At 40.3% G+C, this 19,714-nt stretch overlaps 1 protein-coding gene across 30 annotated transcripts in view; it reads right to left on the bottom strand.

Moving 5' to 3' along the window:
• The window catches only part of Dock9 (dedicator of cytokinesis 9), a 333,922-nt gene that overhangs the window by 143,238 nt on the left and 170,970 nt on the right, over positions 1 to 19,714 (bottom strand). For all 30 annotated transcript variants that reach the window (XM_008823583.3, XM_029558890.1, XM_017795710.2 and 27 more), the window contains exons 3-7: positions 13,398 to 13,487; positions 10,932 to 11,014; positions 8,842 to 8,911; positions 6,734 to 6,829; positions 5,687 to 5,821 (exon numbers count right to left, since the gene is read on the bottom strand). In XM_008823583.3, the coding sequence (XP_008821805.1) occupies positions 5,687 to 5,821; positions 6,734 to 6,829; positions 8,842 to 8,911; positions 10,932 to 11,014; positions 13,398 to 13,487 (474 nt within the window). The remainder of the gene's footprint in view (positions 1 to 5,686; positions 5,822 to 6,733; positions 6,830 to 8,841; positions 8,912 to 10,931; positions 11,015 to 13,397; positions 13,488 to 19,714) is intronic.

The raw sequence follows: 19,714 nt of genomic DNA, 5'->3' as shown, positions 1-19,714 counted from the left end.
AGATCCTTTGCAACAATGTCTGGCACACAGGACATCTGAAAAATAGTTAAGTGCATGAAATTTTATGTATAAATTTTATATTCAATTATTTCTTTTCTTTTCTTGTTTTTATGGTCTTTTTGATATAAGGTCTCTCTGTAGCCCAGCTGGCCTGGAATTCCCTATGTAGGCCAAGTTGGCCTTGATCTCAGAGAAATTCACCTGCCTATGCCTCCCCAGCGCTGGGATTAAAGGTGTGAACCACTATGCCCAACTCAATTTTTTTTTTAAAAGAAACCATTTTTGTTTTGTAGCACAGCTTTTAAAACCCTGAAGCTAAGCACTGCTCTGGACCAAGACATACAAACTACTGCACATAGACTGTCTATAGTGGGCTCAGTAATGACTACCTTGTATCTCTCATGCAAAGGCAAGAATCAGAGGAATCAAAAGCTGGGAATGAAGAGAGTTTTCTCTCTTGAAACCCCTCCTCCTCACACACCCAGAAAATAAAAATTTTAAAGTGAAGGAAAACCATCAGGCCCTGATTATAAGTTATTCCTCTTCTGAGACCCAGTTTCTTCTGCAATACAAGTGTAAGCAACTTCAGTGGTTTTAAAACACTGTTAGGGTTTAAGACTCTAAATTCTACTTCTTTCACATCTATCCAGTACTTTTCCCTTGGGCATTTCTGTGAATCACGATAGTAATCAACTATTATTTTAAATGACATCAAAACACAAAGGGACTGATGGGAGAGGTATGAAGGGAGGGGAGGGGGAAGGAATATGTTCAACATACAATATGTACTTGTATGAAAATCTCATGTAACACAATACCAAGTACAATGAATATGCACAATAAGAAATTTTTAAAAGGCCAAAACAGCCGGGCATGGTAGCAGAGGCAGGCGGATCTCTGAGTTCAAGGGCAGCCTGGTCTCCATAGCAAATCCAGGCCAGCTAGGGCTACAGGGAGACCCTGTCTCAAAAAGACCAAAAACAAAAAAAAAGGCCAAAACATGTCATCCCAAAGTAATAACTAAAAAAACTTTTAATGATTTATTTTTTTAATATGTATGAGTGTTTGAGTGCATGTATGTATGTGCACCATGGCACCATGTCAGTGCCTAGTGCCCGTAAAGGCCAGAAGAGGGCACTGGATTTCCCTGGGACTGGAATTACAAACAGTTGTAAGCTACCATGTGGGTGCTGGGAACCAAATTTGGGCCCTTTGCAAGAGCAAGTGTTCTTTACTGAGCCATCTCTCTCGCCCCAAAGTAGTAATTCTTAAAAACGCTTAAATCACTACATTTTGGTTGTTTTTTTTGTTTGTCTGTGACAGTTTCATGCAGCCCAGGCTGGCCTTGAACTTGTTAGGTAGCCAACAATGACTTTGAACTTGGATCCTTCCACCTCCACCTCCCCAGTGCTAGGATTTTGGGTGTGGGAGACAACAGGTGTGTGCTACCATAGAGGGTTTTAATTGTAACTTTCAAAGCTCAGCTCCAAATACCATGAATAAAAATAAATTATCTTACTCTTTAAGTCTTACATGGAATTCAATTAATGAAAAATGCCATAAGGGGTTGGAGAGATGGGTCAGTGGGTAAGAGCACTGGCTGCTCTTGCAGAGGATATTGGTTTGGTTCCTAGAACCCACATGGCAGCTAACAACTGTTCCAGGGGATCCGACACCCTCTTCTGGCCTCGGTGTGCACTGCATGCATATGGTGCACTTACATGTAGGCAAAACACTCATACACATAAAATAAAAATAAATAAATAAATAAATTCAATGAATAATACATGCAAAAAGAATTTTAAGAGATTGGACCTGAGGTCAGAGCCTCAGATTTTGAAATGCACCAGAGAGACTAGATGATTGATCAGGGTTGCTGATTTAGGACCATCTAGGCACTGTGCAACAAAACACTCTCACAAAACAAAAATGAAGCTGACAAATACTTTTAGCTTAACTTAAAACTTTTTAAAGTCAGTGCCAAAAAATTCAACTAAAAAGTAACTTCAAGGTCTCTCGACTTCATACAAATGAAACTTCTACTTGGAAATCTTACACAAGAAGCCATTTCACCTCTGTTAATAATTCACTCTTTGATATACTTCAGTTATTCACACTGGCTGCCAGCTGAGGTGGGGCTGTGGACAAAGGCATCTACAAGCTAATGGGCTGTTGACTGAAAGTAATTGTCAGGAAATGTGAAGTGGTCCTATAGTCTTGATCCAAGGCTCAAACACACGTGCATGAATTCTACCATTTGGTGGGGGACAGTTAATGCCCTGTGGTTTACTAGTTTCCAACATTAAAGATGCTAAGATCTAACTAAAATTCTGTATTCCTGCTGTTTTGAAAAGCCACATGATCTGACAACACTCAGTTGGCTTCATCGGCTGGTAGCACCAGCTACAGCAGGTGATGCCTTTACAAAGGGCACCTGGTGTCCAATTTGCCTCAGGCCCAGCATTCCCTACTGCTTTACACCCAGCCTCTTCTGTCATTTATGTTGGCTGCTAGGCCCCTGCACACATCTGACTTGGAACTCTAACTTCCACTTCTGGCCAGGATGGTTATAAGATCTGGACTTACTCTCTGGTCATAATTACCAGGACTTGAGTCAGAACAGAGGAAAAAAAAGAACCTAGTCTCAGAGAAGGGAATAGTCAGCGTGTCTGTAAACCTCTAATAGAAGGGAAATAAGTGAAGTGAGCCCACACGACACCAGATTCTGGCTAAGAGACAGCATCTAAATTGTGCACAGGAAGAACTCAATCAGACACCCCTATACACAATAGCCCAGAGAAGACAATGCAATGACTGTCTGAGGTAAATGACTGAGGTAAAATGACTTTGGAGTTCCACAAACTATGAGCAAGGTGTGACTAGAAGGAAAAAGGTCTTTGCAGATATAGTAACTTAAAATATTACCAGCTTATGCAAAGTTTCCTCAGGAAGCTCCTGGAAAATGTCTCCTCCAAGATAAAATTTTAAAATCAGAACAAAAAGAAAGAAAAACGGCCTGGCCTGGAGATATAGTTCACTTGGTACCATTCTTGCCTATCATGCAAGAGGCCCAGGGTTGGATCCCTGGCATGGCATTATAACAGGTCATGGTGATGCCACTTGTCATCCTGCACTCAGGAGGTGGAAACAGGAGGTCAGAAGGCCAAGGTCATCTTCTGTGAGTTTTGAGGCAGGAGCACACAGGGTCCTAGAAGCAGGGCAGAAGGTGAAGAGAGTGCCTAGGATGGCAGCTGTGCAGGGTGCAGAGAGCTAGTAGTCTAGAATGGACCAGAAAGGAGGGTGTCCACAGCTGAAATTCTGACTAGCAGCACAGGAGTCACCGGGCCATGCCCAAATCCAGCAAGTGAGAACGAGCAGCAGCATTCATTCTCTAGAGTGCGGACAAACTCCAAAATGAACCATGAAAGAAGAAAATGACTGCTTGAGGTAGGGGTGATGCTGGAGTGATGCACTTGGAATACAACCTTTCAGCTGTTTCCCTACTTCCATTCGATGGGAGTACTTTCTGAATACAGTTGCAACTGACATGTAAACATGTAAAATACTCAAACAAGAATACCTATGGTCTAACCAGAGAGCTATGTCCCTGACTTGTTCATGCTGGGCCCACTAAACAACCTCCTTATAGCATTCAAGCTTGGAGCCGATGTCATTAGCCACCGCGGAGTCACTTTAATGGTGGCTTCTCTAATAATGGGGAGTGCATATACTATGTGAGTTGACAGGGAGACTGTTCACTGGTCACAGAGCTCTCTGTCTGAGGTCCCTAGAAGAAATGCATTAATGCTTCTCTTTCTGTGATTACTCAGTTTTTGGCTAACGGACTGTTTGTATTTTACATGCACTGTGAATTGTGAAATGGGACGGGTCTCGGCATTGAGAAAGTGGGTATCTCAGTTTGGAAGCCTGTTCATAGCTGGCTGGCAATAGGCCTTCCATACAATGCTTTTTTCTTTCTTCCCTTCTTCTCACTCTCACCCCCACCTTTGTTCATCTTTATGCTTTCAATCCCACTTTAAATTCATGTTTTACATCTCCTGGTTAGTTGCTATTTAAATCTTCCTGGAAAACTGCAAAGGGGATGACGGATGCATGGATGAAAAAGTGACAAAAATGTATGGAAAGATATGGAATGGACTGGTAACAGGTCCCTAGGAAGGGAGATACAGACATGGAGAGCGAATCTTAAGGGACTTTTATTTGCATTGTCTAAGGTTTTATAAGAACTCATTCTTTTTTTTTCTTTTTCTTTTTCTTTCTTTCTTTCTTTCTTTTTTTTTTTTTACTATGTATAATTAAAGCTTCTTGTTTACAGGGTCTCCACGTAGCCCCAGCTGGCCTGGAACTTGCTTATGTAGACAACGATGGCTTCAATCTCAGAGAGACCCACCTGCTTCTGCTGCCCAAATGTTGGGATTAAAGGTGTGTGTCACCACACCTGGTTTTTAAAGATCATGCTTAAGTATAACTCTACAACTCAAACAGACCTAAGGTAAGAAAAATAATACTGACTAAATGTTTATTATTTGCCAGTACCATCCCAAGTTCATTATATGCATTATTGTTCTTGTTAACCACATTGGTTACCATCATTATCCCTATTTGACAAAGGGGGAACTGAGGCACGGAGAGGTCAAATACCATCTCTAAGGTTTACAGAGCTGGTAAATGGTGAAGCAGGAACCTAGACTGGGTGAGCACTGAAAATCCAATCTGTTGGTTGATGTGCTGTGATTGAGGGATCAAAGTCATTCCTGAAATGCCAAGAACCACTCTAGATACTTCTACGTGCTCACACATCTGGTCTTTCCATTGACCCTACTAAAGGAACATTATTGTTACCCCAATTGGACAGATGAAAATCAAAAGTAAGTGGATACTCAAAGATCACATAGCTAACCAGTGGCCAAGGTTAGGTTTTTTTTGTTAAGGGAGAAAAATGAGGCTGAGGAGATAGCTCAGTCTGTAAAATGCCTGCCTTATAAACACAAAGACCTGAGTTCAATTCCCAGAATCCACATTGTACACCTACCATCCCAGTCCTGTGGAGAGGAGACAAGAGGGTCCCTGGGGCCCACTGGCTGGCCAGCCTAGCCTACTTGGCAAGTTCCAGGCTAATAAGAGGTGCTTAGCGTTCTCAAAAAACAATGTGGGAGGCATCCAAAGTTGTCCATTGGTTTCTATGCGTACACATGCATGTGCACTCCCCCACCTCTACACGTACCTATATACAGATATGTGCATGCACACAAAGAAACATTCACACCCAAGGAACAACACCCAAGATTGTCCTCTGTCCTCTATTTGCACACATACAAACATGCACATATGCAAAAAAAAAGTTGTTTTGAAATAGATTTTCATTATGTAGCCTAGGCTGGCCTTGAACTCATAAACCTCTTTTGCCTCCAAATTACCAGGATTACAGTTATGTGTCACCACATCCAAGTTGTAAAAACAGAATCTTGTGCACTAGAGGATTCATGTTCACCACAATCTACCAGCAATATTTTAAAATGATGAAAAAAAAAGCTTTTATTTTCAGGTTAAGTAATCTGTTTCTATCATGACTATGCCTTTTTTGAACTGTTTCCTTATATCAGCTTATTCAGACATAGTATTATTGCACACAAGAAAACTTGATATAACTTTTTTTCATACTTACCTGAACCACGCCCATGCAAGAATCCAGAAATATGGATCCTTTTGGTTCCTTGGAGATCTTTTCATCTTTATAAAAATTCAAATTATAGGATCCATCACCAAGTTGAATCAGGTGGAAAAATCGCCTCTTAAATGACTAAAAGAAAAATACAGCGTTCTTTAGAAATGAAAAGTCACAACCAATCACCCACCACTACATTGTAAAAATCATGTCAGTGTTCTTTAAAATCAATCAGATTCTACCCACAGGCCAGGGAACTGAACTGGCTGGAGATTCCCATCCCCGACCTGGAGTTCCCCATCACACCTAAAGGTCTCCCTGCATTTCTATCTTGAAGAGGCTCTTCAGTGAGCATCCATCAGTCATCATTTCTCATTCACAGAACTTAAGACTTTACATAACCACCCAAAGCAGCATGGGGGGAGTTCCGTGTTGGGATGCAATACAGGATGGAAATGTTCTCAAATCACCAGGGCCTCTAACTTACACAGAACAAAAGGGATCTTCTGCCTCATGACACCAAAGCCTTTCCAGCCTCAGGATCTGGCAGTCAGCACCTCCCTTGTTTAATTTTCGTCCTTCTTTTACTATTTCTCTTCATTACTTTTCCTGCTCTTCTCTCCTGCATAGCTTCTTAGACTACACTTACATTGTTCTTAGCAACCCCCTTTCCAATTTAAACATCTTCCTTTTGGGTCCTCAATTTGGGCTTTACTAGACTTTGTCATAGATACCTCCCCACAAGAGTGCTTAGGTTTAGTATGTCAGGCAGCCCCCCCTGGTGGGGTACCAAGATGCACTGTGCAGTCTAGATAGGGAAGGAAACCCAAGACAGGGGCTGGCACCTTCACATCAGCTCTGGAATGAGCTCTTTATGGCAGGTTTTTTTTGGGGGGGAGGTGCAAGAGCAAGCTGGCGGACAGACCTGTAGGAATAGTAGAGCTGTCATTAGGAAGAACAGCATACCCATTCATCTTGAGCGTACTGTCAAGACCCAGAATGGAAAGGGTTTGATGCAAGGAGAAAGGAGGGTGATAGGCCCCTTACCCTCATGGTGACGCTGATTGCGCTGTTCATGTTGCCTTTGTATAGCCAGCCATGTTTGGTGATTCCACCCTTCTGAGAACCAAGGGAAGCGGCATCCTACGAGCAAAGGAAATGTCACCACAATTGATCTCCCACCATTACCTATGTGATTTTTTTTTGTAAGCTTTGCCAATGAGAAAATCATTCCATTTGTGCCAAGTTGGCCAGTTAGCCCTTTATTTGAACACCAATGCCTGTAAGTCACACTAAAGGCCACTTACCAGTGAAAGAGAAATGAGCCTACATTTCTAGAAATCCTATTATATTCAAGGCAAATCTAATTCCAGTCCAAATTTTTAAGTGTTTAATGAGCCACAGAAAATACATACCACATGACCACACAGTTGTAAGGTTTCATGAAAAAAATGTTTTCAAATTACACTCCCCCATGGTTGGAGGACAAAGCCAAATTCTTGGAAAACTTCCCAGGTGCTTCCCCTTTCGGGGAAAGGTGAAAAAGAAAATAAGGAAATAGGAGGCAATACAGAAAGGAGCGAGAAAATGACAGGGTGAAGGAAAGAGGTGAGAGCAACAGGAACTTGGAGGATCTGGAGAAGTGAAGAAAAGTGCTTCAAGCTTGGCCCCTACCCAGTGAGATCTGGGTGTGGGGAGATGGGCACCGAGCTGCCTGTGGCCACTAAAAATGTATTAGGCATGTACTAGGCATGACCAAACTGAAACTCGTGTGTGTAACAAGAATAGTTCTGAAGTTGGTTCCACACAAAATTATAAAATTATATGTAAAACATACAGCTTGATTGATTGATTGGTTGGTTTGGGGGTGAATGTGCCATTCTCTAGTGTGGCCTTTGCAGATGATAACATTGTGTGGCAGTGTCAAAGGCTGGGCAGCCTGACAGACCATAAACAGACAGAACATTTGGGAACATTGCTGCCAAACTGCTAAGTCTTCTATAATCAAATAGCTTCAGAAAGACCCAGCTTAAGCTTTGTACTGAACCACTTCAATATCAATATTTGTGGTTTTATCACTGTTATTATTGGAACTAATAGAAATCATTTACCTGTCAAGGATTTCTGAAGCTGTTGGGCACATTTATGTGCACATGCTCACTTGGTCCTCCTGTTCTTATTAATCATCACCAAACTTTTTTTTTTTTTTTTTTTTTTTTTGAGACAGGGTTTCACTATGTAACCCTGGCCGGCCTGGAACTCTCTATGAGACAGGGTCTCACTATGTAGCCCAGACGGGCCTTGAACTCGGAGATCCACCTGCCCCCTTCTTGCAAGCACCGAGATTAAAAGCATGGGCCACCACACAAGGCAGCACCAGGCTTTCAACACCTTGCTCATTTTGGATAGCCACTAACTTTTTGTAGAATTCTTTACAAAGTGATTTCTAAAGCAAGTCACAATGTGAATATTAATCTCCACAAGAGGCTAGTATTGTACTCAGTAGATAACCAAATGAAAGGAAGATCAGCCTAAACCAACAATGGGCACCAATGCTTACAAGAAGGATGGATGAGAAATACAGAGCCGGTAGTCCTGGTTCTTTACTAGATTCCCTTGCTCGCCGGTTGTGGTGGTGCATGCCGGCTGGATATGCCGGAGATTCCCTTGCTCAGTAGACAAACTCACTCAATGCCCTACCCTCTTCACACACTTCTCTAGCCATCATCTTTTCTCTAAGAGTAAGGGAGCTTGTTAAAGTCAGACTTCACAAAAATTAATCATTGAAGAAATAGCCATTTTAATTCTACTGGCTGGCAGTGTAAGATATCCAGCTGAAAAACAATCTAAATTTAAGGTCTAAGTAATCTTGAAATCTTTTTTAACAATGTAGTCAAATCTGATCCAAGTCTTTGAAAACAATCTCAGAACAAATAAACACAACTCAAAGAACATGAGATGCGAAGCAGTCAAGTTGAAACAGGACCTTAAGTCAATCAATCCAGAAATACATCTAAAAAAAATTCTTCCTTTGCTTCACCAAACATTCCAATTCCTGTTTTGGCTAAAGGCTGGCACCTTTCTAATTAACTTGCAAAGCCTGTGAGATCAATGTTTAAAGGGGAAAGAGAAGCGAGAACAAACAAGAATCCTACCTCATCTTTGTCGGCCTCCTCATCAACTTCATAGACGTGAACTGGAAGTTTATCCAACTTGACCACTTTGCTTTTAAAAAAAAGAAAGAAACTTGTTTTATAATTGCAAAATCAATTTTTTAAAAAATCAATATTTCTTCCTCCAATGAAGGAACCAGCCTTTAATAATCCCATGGGGGGCCACTCAGACAAGAAATAAAAATCTATGTCACTGCTTTTCAAGTAGATGAGTCTAGAAGCTTGAGTCAGAAATCTCCATAAAACTGTGTGGAAAAGACAACATAGCATGCTGGGGATAACAGGTACATTAAATGTGGAAAGTGGCTATTAATGAAGACAGACTTGGAAGAACAACTATTACTACAATGTATGTGAGAGAAAATGGGATATGGGGTAATACAATTTCAAGTGATTAATGATGGATGGTATTAACAACTATAATATCAATGGCTGCTCTTACAAACGTTATGACGTGCTAGGGCATGCTGGGCACTTGACCCATGCTATCTCATTTAGATGGAGCTGTCATTAAGATTATTTAACAGGAGAGGAAACTGAGGCTGACAGGGGGCAACAACCCAGATGGGTGTTCCTAACCAATTACAACATTCTCTTTCTCATTACACGTTTGGAAAGTCTTACCAATGCTAAAAGGTAAAACCTACCAGCAGTTAAAGTTCATCTTTAGCAAGCATATTATACATGATAGTTTGCTATCTTTCAACCATGGGAATAGTTTGAGCAAAGCAATCAAGGAAGGGGGATAAATCTGATCAATGGGAAGCATTCCCAAATCCCAAAGTGATTGTTGGACACATATAGAACCAAAGAGCCTACCCATCTGGAGAAGATCATGTTAGAAGGGAGTGTTCTCGGCTGAGGTTTAGAAAGAGGCAATTGGGGAGTTGGCTGAACACTCTAAGGAGTGGCTGAGCCACACAAATAGGAAAAATAAACAGTGAGGTCCACTGAGAGTAGCATAGAAGATTCAAAACCTCGTAGGTGCAACAAACTCAATGAAGAATGTATTAATTCTGAGTAACTAGCAGTGGTGGTACTTACTTTCAAAACATAGCCTATCACTATCTGCTTTCATTTCTAATGACCAATTACACTTCCATTTGCCAAGCATGTTTCAGAATATGTTGTTTTATAATGACCTCCTAAGGCAAGCCCTCCCTACCCTTCATTCACTTTCTGAATCTATCTGAACATATACTGTAAGTCTGGTTAATGCATCAAAGGAGATAAGGATTTTATCTGGGAAAATATTTATTCCACGATTTACTTTTTCAAAACAAAATGTATTCGATATAGATACTCTTTATAAGTTTCTTTTCCAAAATATTCTTTTTAATTAAAAACACATGGAGCATTATTCACAATAGCTAAGTTGGAGTCAACCTAAGTGTCTGTCAACAGGGGAATGGATACACACAATGATTTTCTAGCCATAGAAATATGAAGTTATGTTACTGCAGGAAAATGAACGCAACTGGAAATAATTATATTAAAGAAATGAGGTCAGCCTCAGAAAGACAAATATGTTTTCTCTCATATGTAGATACTAAATTTTATATAGACACATGAAATCATGTATGCATTATGACATCAAAGTAAAAGAGACCCCATCAAGGGGGATGTAAGGGGCAAACGGGAATGGGGAGAATACGCTCAAAGCATGTTATATACGTGTATGAAAAAGTGATTATGAAGCCCAGTACCATGTGTAGTGAGTAGATACCAATAACAATGAAGAAGTGATCAGATTAATAACAAAAAACTCACACTGCATCATTTTTCAGTGTATTTGCATACCTCTTACATTTCTTGGTTAAAAACTGTCTGGTTCTCTGAATAGAATTCCAGTGCATCATCAAATCACCCACGAATTCTTATGGCCGCTTTCTAACACCAGAGTATTATGCCTGAGTCTGACATCAAAGGTCCTGTGTACAGCAACTACATCATAGACACAGACCCACTGGAAGTACTTTCTGACTACAGATGAAGGTGCATACCTTCCTAAGCATGCACATACACACCCCACGTGGCCGACGGCATTTGGGATGGTCTGTAAGTTTACTTACTTTGGAAGCTGTCGAAACTCTCCTGAGTAATCTTCATATTTATAGGTCACAAGATGCCAGTCAGAGTTGTAGGTTTTGATGCACTATTGGGGGGAATTTAAAAAACAGAAACAGAAAAATAGAAAGATGATGACTGCAAGAGAACACTAGGGAAGGTTTGGGGAGGCATGTCCTTAAGACGCTTTTTCAAAAATTTCCACCATCAACATCTAATGTCTAATTTCTACCTTCAGAGCCTCCTAATGAAACTCAAGACTTCAACACTGAAATGTGACTCTTGGGAGAGGCATCGCTTTATTGTCATCATTATCATCATCATCATCCTTATTTTGAGACAGGGTATCCCTACAGCCCCAGCTGGAACTCACTATGTAGACCACCATGCTAGCCTCAGATTCACAGAGATCCACCTGCCTCTGCCTCCCAGGTGCTGGAATTAAAGGTGTGCACCACCACGCTCAGCTGTCTGTTATCATTATTGATGAAAACCAAAAATATGGGGATTGTGGAGCTTATTTACTTCTTGTCACTGCCCTTAGGAGTACAGAGAACCTTCAATTGACATGTGGGTATCAGATATACACAGAGCTCAGAAATGGAGGCTGAGTACTTTTTGAGGGGCTGGAGAGATAGCTCAGTGGTTAAGAGCACTGGCTGCTCTTGCAGAGGACCCAGGTTCAGTTTCAGCACCTACATGGTACACAACCTTCTGTAACTCTAGTTCCAGGGGATTGAACCCACGTGTGCCCTCTTCTGGCCTCCACAGGCACCAGGTAGGTATGTGGTGCGCATACATGTTTACAGACAAAACACTCATACACATAAAATAAATCTTTAAAACAATAAAGAACTTAACTGGAGTTATCTCTCAAAAACTGTCATTTTATAAATGAGTTGTGAGAACTGGGTGATAATTTTGCTACATGCTTTAAGACAGAAGTCAGGAACTTTCTTTGGAAGGCCAGCTGGCCATAGTATCATCAGCTTTTTTTCCTTCACATTATGTCTACTGCAAGTGAGTTTCTTGTACCATGACTGCAGCCATAGGCAATATGTAAACAGATGGGCAGGGCTGTGTTATAATAAAACCTCATTCACAAAAATAGGCTGTGAGCCAGATTTTGTCTGCAGTCATAGTTTGCTACCTCCTGACTTTCAAGAAACACATATACCTACACAAGCATACCCGTGTATGTCTGGAACTAACTGTGCTAATGGAGCAGCGAAGGAAATAAGGTAGGAAGCCACCTTTCCAGAGTGACAGATATTTTTTCAAAATTTTTATACACATACTTTTCAAAAATCTTAAGGGAAACTAAATATTGTTATTTAATTCATCTTTCCTTAAAAAGCACAGTTTATTTGCAATTTTATTAATGGTCATGTATCTCATATAAATATCCACTAGAAAAATTGAACACAAACTCATTTTTTAAAATATACAACATTTTTATTTTGTGTGTGTATCTGTGCACATGGCATGGCACATGTATGAAGGTCAAAAGAAAACTTGTGGGACTTGCTTCTCTCCTTCTACTGTCTGGGTCCCAGGGATAAAACTCAGCAAGTCAGGCATAATGGCCAAGTGTCTTTACCTGCTGAGTCATCTTGACATCCCCTCACATTAATTATTTTTAAGGATTTATTTTTATTTATGTGTATGAGTGTTTTGTCTGCAGGCATGTATGTTCACCACATGTGTGCAATGCCTACAGATTCCAGAAGAGGGCACCAGATACCCCTGAAACTGGGGTTACAGATAGTTGTGAGCCACCATGTGTGTGCTGGGAACCAAACCCAGGTCCAGTGCTCTTACCCAGAGCCATCGCTCTAGTTCCATCCCCAAACTTTTTAAAGAAAGGAACACTTCAAAACACAAAATACAGCAACTAATTAGTTTGTTCTACCTAAAAATAGCTGGAGGGAGAAACAAAGATCCCAAGAGGAATACAAAGCAAGCAATCTAATTTGTAATATTTCTTTTCCTCAGGTTATTAGTTGTGTGTTCAAACATGAATATGACTATCACCACACATTGGTTAGGGATAGTCAAGCTTGGTTCATTATTGACTGGAATTGTCTGGGCATCACATTATCTTGCAAGTGACTTGCAAATATAAACATACCAGTGAAGTAAATGAATGTATATATTGTTAGTTGACCATTAAAAACTGTATTAATGGCAGAGCTTCCAACAGAGAACTCCAGGGGATTCATTTGTAAGTTACTCATTATTCCATGTCCACAAGATAAAGTCTACAGAAATAATTATTTCTGAATCATGAATTAACCCTGGGGCTATTTCTGTCCATTCAACACTGAAATTTTCATGTATTCTATTTTAATTCCCATAATAAAAATGTAATTACTTCTTTGACACTGTTCAGAAGGGAATGAAATTTAAAGGAAGGGTATGGTTGAGGAAAATGACTTTATAATGTATACTAATTCAGAAAGAAACCTTACCTCTGTAACAAATAAGCTCTCTGCCTCCTCCTCAGCGTTCACAGGAACTGTGGAGCGTATGTACCGGCCCTGCCTCCTCACGATGGCCGTCTGGGAACAAAACAGAAGGAAAAGACCCGCTGAAGAGGGAAGGCCAGGTCTCAAAGTATAGCAAAAGACCCTGCAACATGGTCAATGTCTATACTGGCTTCCAATTTCTACCAGCCAGTGAGGACAGCTGCCTGTTAGGTCATTCACAACAGATTCCTTTTGGCATCCTGAAGTTCCAAAGCCAGGTTACATAACAGTTTACGTTGCCTTCTGCATCAGGGGCCAATGTTACCCTAAGGGCAGGACCAAGGTTTCTGTCACAGTCTCTAACCACCCCCACCCCAACTGCTTGAGCTAGTACCACTATATAGTTATTAACTTGCCTTAACTGCCTTTTTAAAAAATCCTAGCAAAATATACATAGCATAAGCTTATCACTTACAACATTTTTAAATGGACAGTCATGTGACATTAAGCACAGTTGTTCAATTGCCAGTAGGACTCACATCTTCATCAATACATCCATTTTTTTTCACTTCCACATTCCCCATGTCTAAAAACATGGAAAACTTCCCTAACAAGTCCTCAATGACTAATTGTTAAATGCACCTACGGACTGAGGAGGCTACTTCTGGCCTCTGAACATTAGAACTCTTGCTTCAGTAGATTTCAGTGCTTGCTAAATTTGTGTTTTCATTTTCTTAGCACCTATTCATTGTACAAAATAATGACTTTCATTGTGACATTTTGTATACACATATAATATACTGTGCCTATTCAGGACATGCCCCATTACTCTCTCTTGCCCTTCCTCCAGCTGGCCCTTCTTCTTCCCAGACAGTCGTTCTCCCCTCCCACCCCCTCCACCTCCTGGTACTTCATGTCCCATTTTTCAAAACCTAGATTCTGCATATGAGCAAAAACACATGATAGTTATCTTTCTGAATCTGGCTTATTTCTCTTACTATGACACTCCATCTTCCTGCAAATTACTTAATTTTGTTCTCCTTCTGGCTGCATTGTGAATTATACCACATTTCTTTATCCATTTATCTGTATTTGCCTAGGCTGATTCTATAAGTGCTACTGTAAACAGTGCTGTAACAAACATGGATATACAGGTATCTCTGTACTATGTTGACTTAAATTCCTTTATGGATAAGTTCAGGAGGATAGCAATTGGATCATATGGGTAGTTCTATTTTAAGATTCTTGAGGAACCATCATATCGATGTCCATGGTGGCTGTCCTAATTTACAGTTCCACCAACAGTGTATAATGGTTCCTTTATCCCTAGAATCCTCAACAACATTTATTGTTGTTGTTTTTCTTAATGATAGTCATTTTGACTGTGGTGAGATAGAGTCTCAATGTAACTTTTCTTTGTATTTCCCTGATGACTGAGTACATTGAACATTATTTTCATGTATTAATTGGCCATCTGTACTTCTTCTTTTGAGAACTATCCAATTTATTTGTTCACTAATTAATTGGGTTATTTTGTATGCTTAATTCTTTGCTTTGTGTTTTGAGACAGGGTCTCTCTGTAGCCCCAGCTGGCCTGCAACTCACTATGTAGACCAGGCTGGCCTTATCTCACAGAGCTCTGCCTACCTCTGCCTAGAGCTGGTGAAGATTTTTCTCCCATACTGCAGGCTGGCTCTTTATTAACTATTTCCTTTGCTGTATTTAAGCCTTTTAATTTCATGCAATCCCATTTGTCAATTGTTGTCATTGTTTTCTGGACTATTAAAGTCCTATTCAGAAAGTCCTTACCTATACCTAGCAGTTTCAAAGTTTCAGTTCTCATAATGGGCTGTGTTTTCGGTGTTGTATCTGCTTTTCTTCTCTTTCCTTGCACTCTGTCAAACTTTGTGAGGGTCCTTAATTCCCATTTTCAAAACATGGCTCCCATACTTTATAGAAAGGAGAGGATGCAACTCTAGCTCTGACCAAAGTCCTTTACAAGTGAATTACTCATTTGTTCAGCCTCCAGGGAAGCTTTTAATACTCTGGGTCTTGTTTTCTTAGTAAATACTTCAGATGAGTGGTGACCTTTATTATACACCTGTTCTAAGAGTTCTATAAACATGGAAAAGGGACACACTCTGTTCACACAGTCACAATGAAATATGATTATAGAGACTGTCAAATGTGTTATGAGTCAGGCATGACTGACAAAAGGGAATTGCTTATGAAATTCTGTGTATCTCAAAGAGATATAAATTCTATATCCCCAACTCACTGAATCCTTAGCCTGACTTACCTTGGCCTTTCAAGCTTTTTGAAACTAATTATACATTTAAAACATTTATGAACTGACTCATCTGAAGAAATGGAACTATGATTAGGGTGATTTACAACCCATTTCTCACTGCAGCACTAGGAAGAAAGAAAATCTGTTGCAAAAATTCTCAGCAGAATCCAATTCAAGAACATACAATTATGAAATATTATTTTCCAAACACCCCTCTAAGGGGAGAAAAAATGAGTCAATAGGGCTTTATTTTCCTTGATCAAAGTGTCATATTTTCATTTGAAAATGAAAAAGAATAAGTTACTTAAGAGACACTTAAAGCCAGGCATGGTTGCTCATACCTATAATCTCAGCACTCTGGAAGGCTGAGGCAGGAGGATGGCTGTGAGCTCAAGGGCAGCCTGGGAGACATAGCAGGGCACTATCAGAGAGAGAGAGAGAGACTGAGTGAGGGAACAAGAGGAGGGAAGGGAGAGAGGAAATGGATGGGGAGGGAGGGTCAATTTAAAATTAGGTTTACACATCAATCATAAGTGATCAATTCCTAATTCTAATTTTGACCAATTAGTTTTTGCCCAGATGGAGTCTGTTTCCCCCCACTAGAAACTTCATTCAAAAATAAATAAATTGTATGTGCTTCTTTGGCCGCTAGGAGCCATCACTGGAGGTGGGTCCTACAGCTGTGCTGCTCTCATACCAAAACAGACCAAAAGCTGGTCTGTTTCTTCTTCCCTTGAATAAGGCTGGCTGGGACTAATGAAATGAAGTAGACAAGACATTGTGTCAGTTCCAAACCCAGCTTTTCTTAGGTTGATAAGTACTCCGTCTAGAAGAACATTCAGGGAAGAGCACAGAAGCCCAGGATGACAAAAGAGGAAAGAACTAAATCCAACAAGAGGAGAGGGTATAAAGAAAAATCTATCGAGGGACAGATGCTCCAAACTGTAGATGAGCACAAGTTGTGTTCAGAACAAAGAGGAGAGAAACTTGAAGATAAGCTTACCCTTGTGCTATTAACAGAGCAAAATCAAGGCATAATATATGAGGTTAGCTATGCTTTAAAAAATTAAGGCTAGGTAGAAAATGTAGTTCAGTTGGTGGAGTACTTGCCTAGCATGCACAATGCCCTGAGTTTGAGGCTCTGCACTGCATAAACTGGGCATGGTGGCTCACACCTATAATCTCAGGACTTGGAAGGTAGAGGCAGTAGGATCATGGGTTCAAGGTAAAGCCTCCACTACACAGCAAATTCAAGACTAGCCTGGGATATATGAAACTCTGCCTAAAAAATAAAAATGTAAGGCCTACAATTAAACATATTTTCAATATCACTGTCTATAACTCCAATTGACTTTTAATTAAACAACATTACAAACCTATCACCCTAGTCAGTGGGGGTAGGGGTGAGAGAGTAATCAGGCCACAGAAAGAATAGGGCTTGCATAGCTGGAACAGTTTCTCTATCATATCATTACTTAAAAATAAAGGCTGGGACAGATCAAGCTAGATCTCCTGGAGGTCTGGTGAACTTGGAACCAATGGGACAGTCACCATTGATGCCACCAGCTGTCAAGTCTTCCTGCCTTTACTCTTAGTCCAGCCTAAACTTGTTTATAATATGCATTCTGTTTAGACTTTCCTATTGGGAGAAGATGCACAGCCAACAAATGTATTCTGATCAAATTTTTATGATAATGCTCAATGTACTTTTAATAAAATGGTATTGTGGTTCTCCTGTGAAGTTGGCAGGTGTAAATCAGTTCACCTGAGTCTGACTAATTCTGATCACATTGACCAAATATCTAGTCTGCAGACTTGAAAAGCTGATATCTGACACTGTAATGTGGTGACCTTAAAACCACATCCCTGAGATGTATTCAAACAGCCAATTCCATTACCTAGCACTCTCCTGCAGGCACACACCTTTTCCTCTTCCAGATTTTGAGGTCCTTTGAGGCCAGGAGACATCTCTTTCTATATGTATCTCTGTGCTAAGTACTTGATAAATGTTTCAAGAATGAATGAATAAAACAGTCAATGGAAGGAGAAAAAGGAAACTACCAATAACCATCCATTACCTGCATATATCACTTTCCTATTAAGACAAACGCTCTCTGATCCATTATAGAAACTGACAAGGGAAGTCTATAGCATAAAAAATGTTCTATTTTAACCTCTATAGATTTTATGCATTAAAAGTCACATTCAGACAATCATCTATGCCAAACCAATTAACATTAAATTTCTATAGTTTTATTTATCAGGCTTAAAAAGAGTCCAAGTCAATACCCTGAAAGTTGAACTCAGTAACACAAGCTCCCCTCTCAGCAATGAGCTAAGCTTCCTTACTAATGCTATAGTATTCTTTTTGGGATTTTGTCAAAAAAGATTCTTACCATATAGCTGAAGCTGGCCTGCAATTCACAATGTGCCCAGGGTAACCCCTAACTCATGGTCTTCTTGCCTAGGACTCCCAAGTGCTGGGACAGAAGGTGCGTGCCACCATGCCTAGCTGGTGGTATTCTATCAGTTAAAATTATTCCTGCTAAAAGATGGCTCTGCATCCTCTTTCTACAAATCAACATCAAGATGATCATTCGAAGAATATAAGTCCCACTTTCTTTTTAATGAGTTTCCTACTTGCTTTGTGATAATGTATATATTTCTTAATCTCTCTTGGTTAATTTTCCTTATCTGTAGCACAGGGACAATCACTACCCTTTCTTTCTCTGTAGAGGTTAAAGGGAATGCCTCATATTGAAAACCAATGAAACTAATTTAACAGTTACTTTCCTTATAAGGAAGTCTATGTAAATGACCAGCCCTATTCTTATGTTGAGCAATAAGTTATAGTCATCCCTCAGTGACCTTGGGAGATTGCTTCCAGGACACCCCTCCCCATGAATTTGAAATCCAAAGATACTCAAGTCCCTCATCTAAAATGGCATATTTGTAAATGGCCCATGCATATCCTCCTGCATACTTTCACTTGTCTTTAGGTTACTTCTAATACCTACTACAACACACATGCTATGTAAATAAGTTGCTAGGCTGTACTGTAACTGGATGTTCATACAGAGAAAGGGGACACCAAGGCTTTCAGCCAGGAAGCCGCAGCCATTTATTTTGTACTGGTACCAGGTTCAACAAATTCACATCCAAAGGCTAAGCCCCAAGTACAGGGGCTACGTTAATTTTTCTTTCCTCTTTGATTTCTCAGTCTCCCTTATCTGATAACATGCATTCTGACCAGGTGTATTATGACACAGGGTTGGGACAGGATCACACATGCACACAGAGACACTGCTTATGTCACATTGCCTTTCTTTGCTCTGGAAGGCTCCTACCACAGTCTGCACATGCTCATATATACTTTTTTTCACCCAAATATTTTCAATCTGTTATTGTTTGAATCCACAGACAGGGAATCTGAGGAAATGGAGACCCAACTGTATTTCTGTTCTACTAAGAAAACTTAATTGAAAGGGGAAAAGGGGGACCATTTCATACTATGAAGTATGACAGGCATCTGAAAATTAAACCAAAGCACAGTTAGCATTCCAAACGACACTGAGATAGAAACCTCAAAGTTCAAAACATGCCTTATAAATAAAAGCTTTCTAGCTACTATGATAAATTATTTTTGTGTGGTTACTTGGGCTAAATATTGGTAGTCTTTGAGACACAGAAATCCTTAGTTACTTTGGCCAGGAATACACAGAAGTCTCAGAAGACAGCCCACAAAAATCACTAGAGTAATTGAAAAGAGAAAGGAACATAGTGTTGTGGGCCCCTGCCCCGCCTCCCAGCTCCCCCAAGGGTGGATGTGCCTGAGAGCCTTGGGAGACAATTTTCACAGAACTTTTATCTTTTTTATTTTTAGGTCTTTTTTTGTGACAGGGTCTCCTTGAAGCCCCAGCTGTCCTGGAACTCACTATGTAGACCAGGCTGGCCTCGACCTCACAAAAGATCTGCCTGCCTCTGCCTCCCAAGCACTGGGATTAAAGGTGTGTGCCACCACGCCCAGCCC

This window comes from Nannospalax galili, unplaced genomic scaffold (genome assembly GCF_000622305.1).
Source record: "Nannospalax galili isolate Female #2095 unplaced genomic scaffold, S.galili_v1.0 scaffold528, whole genome shotgun sequence".
NCBI classification, from domain to species: Eukaryota; Metazoa; Chordata; class Mammalia; order Rodentia; family Spalacidae; genus Nannospalax; species Nannospalax galili.
Note: the sequence above shows the minus strand (reverse complement) of the source record. Positions and strands in the feature narration are given on the sequence as shown.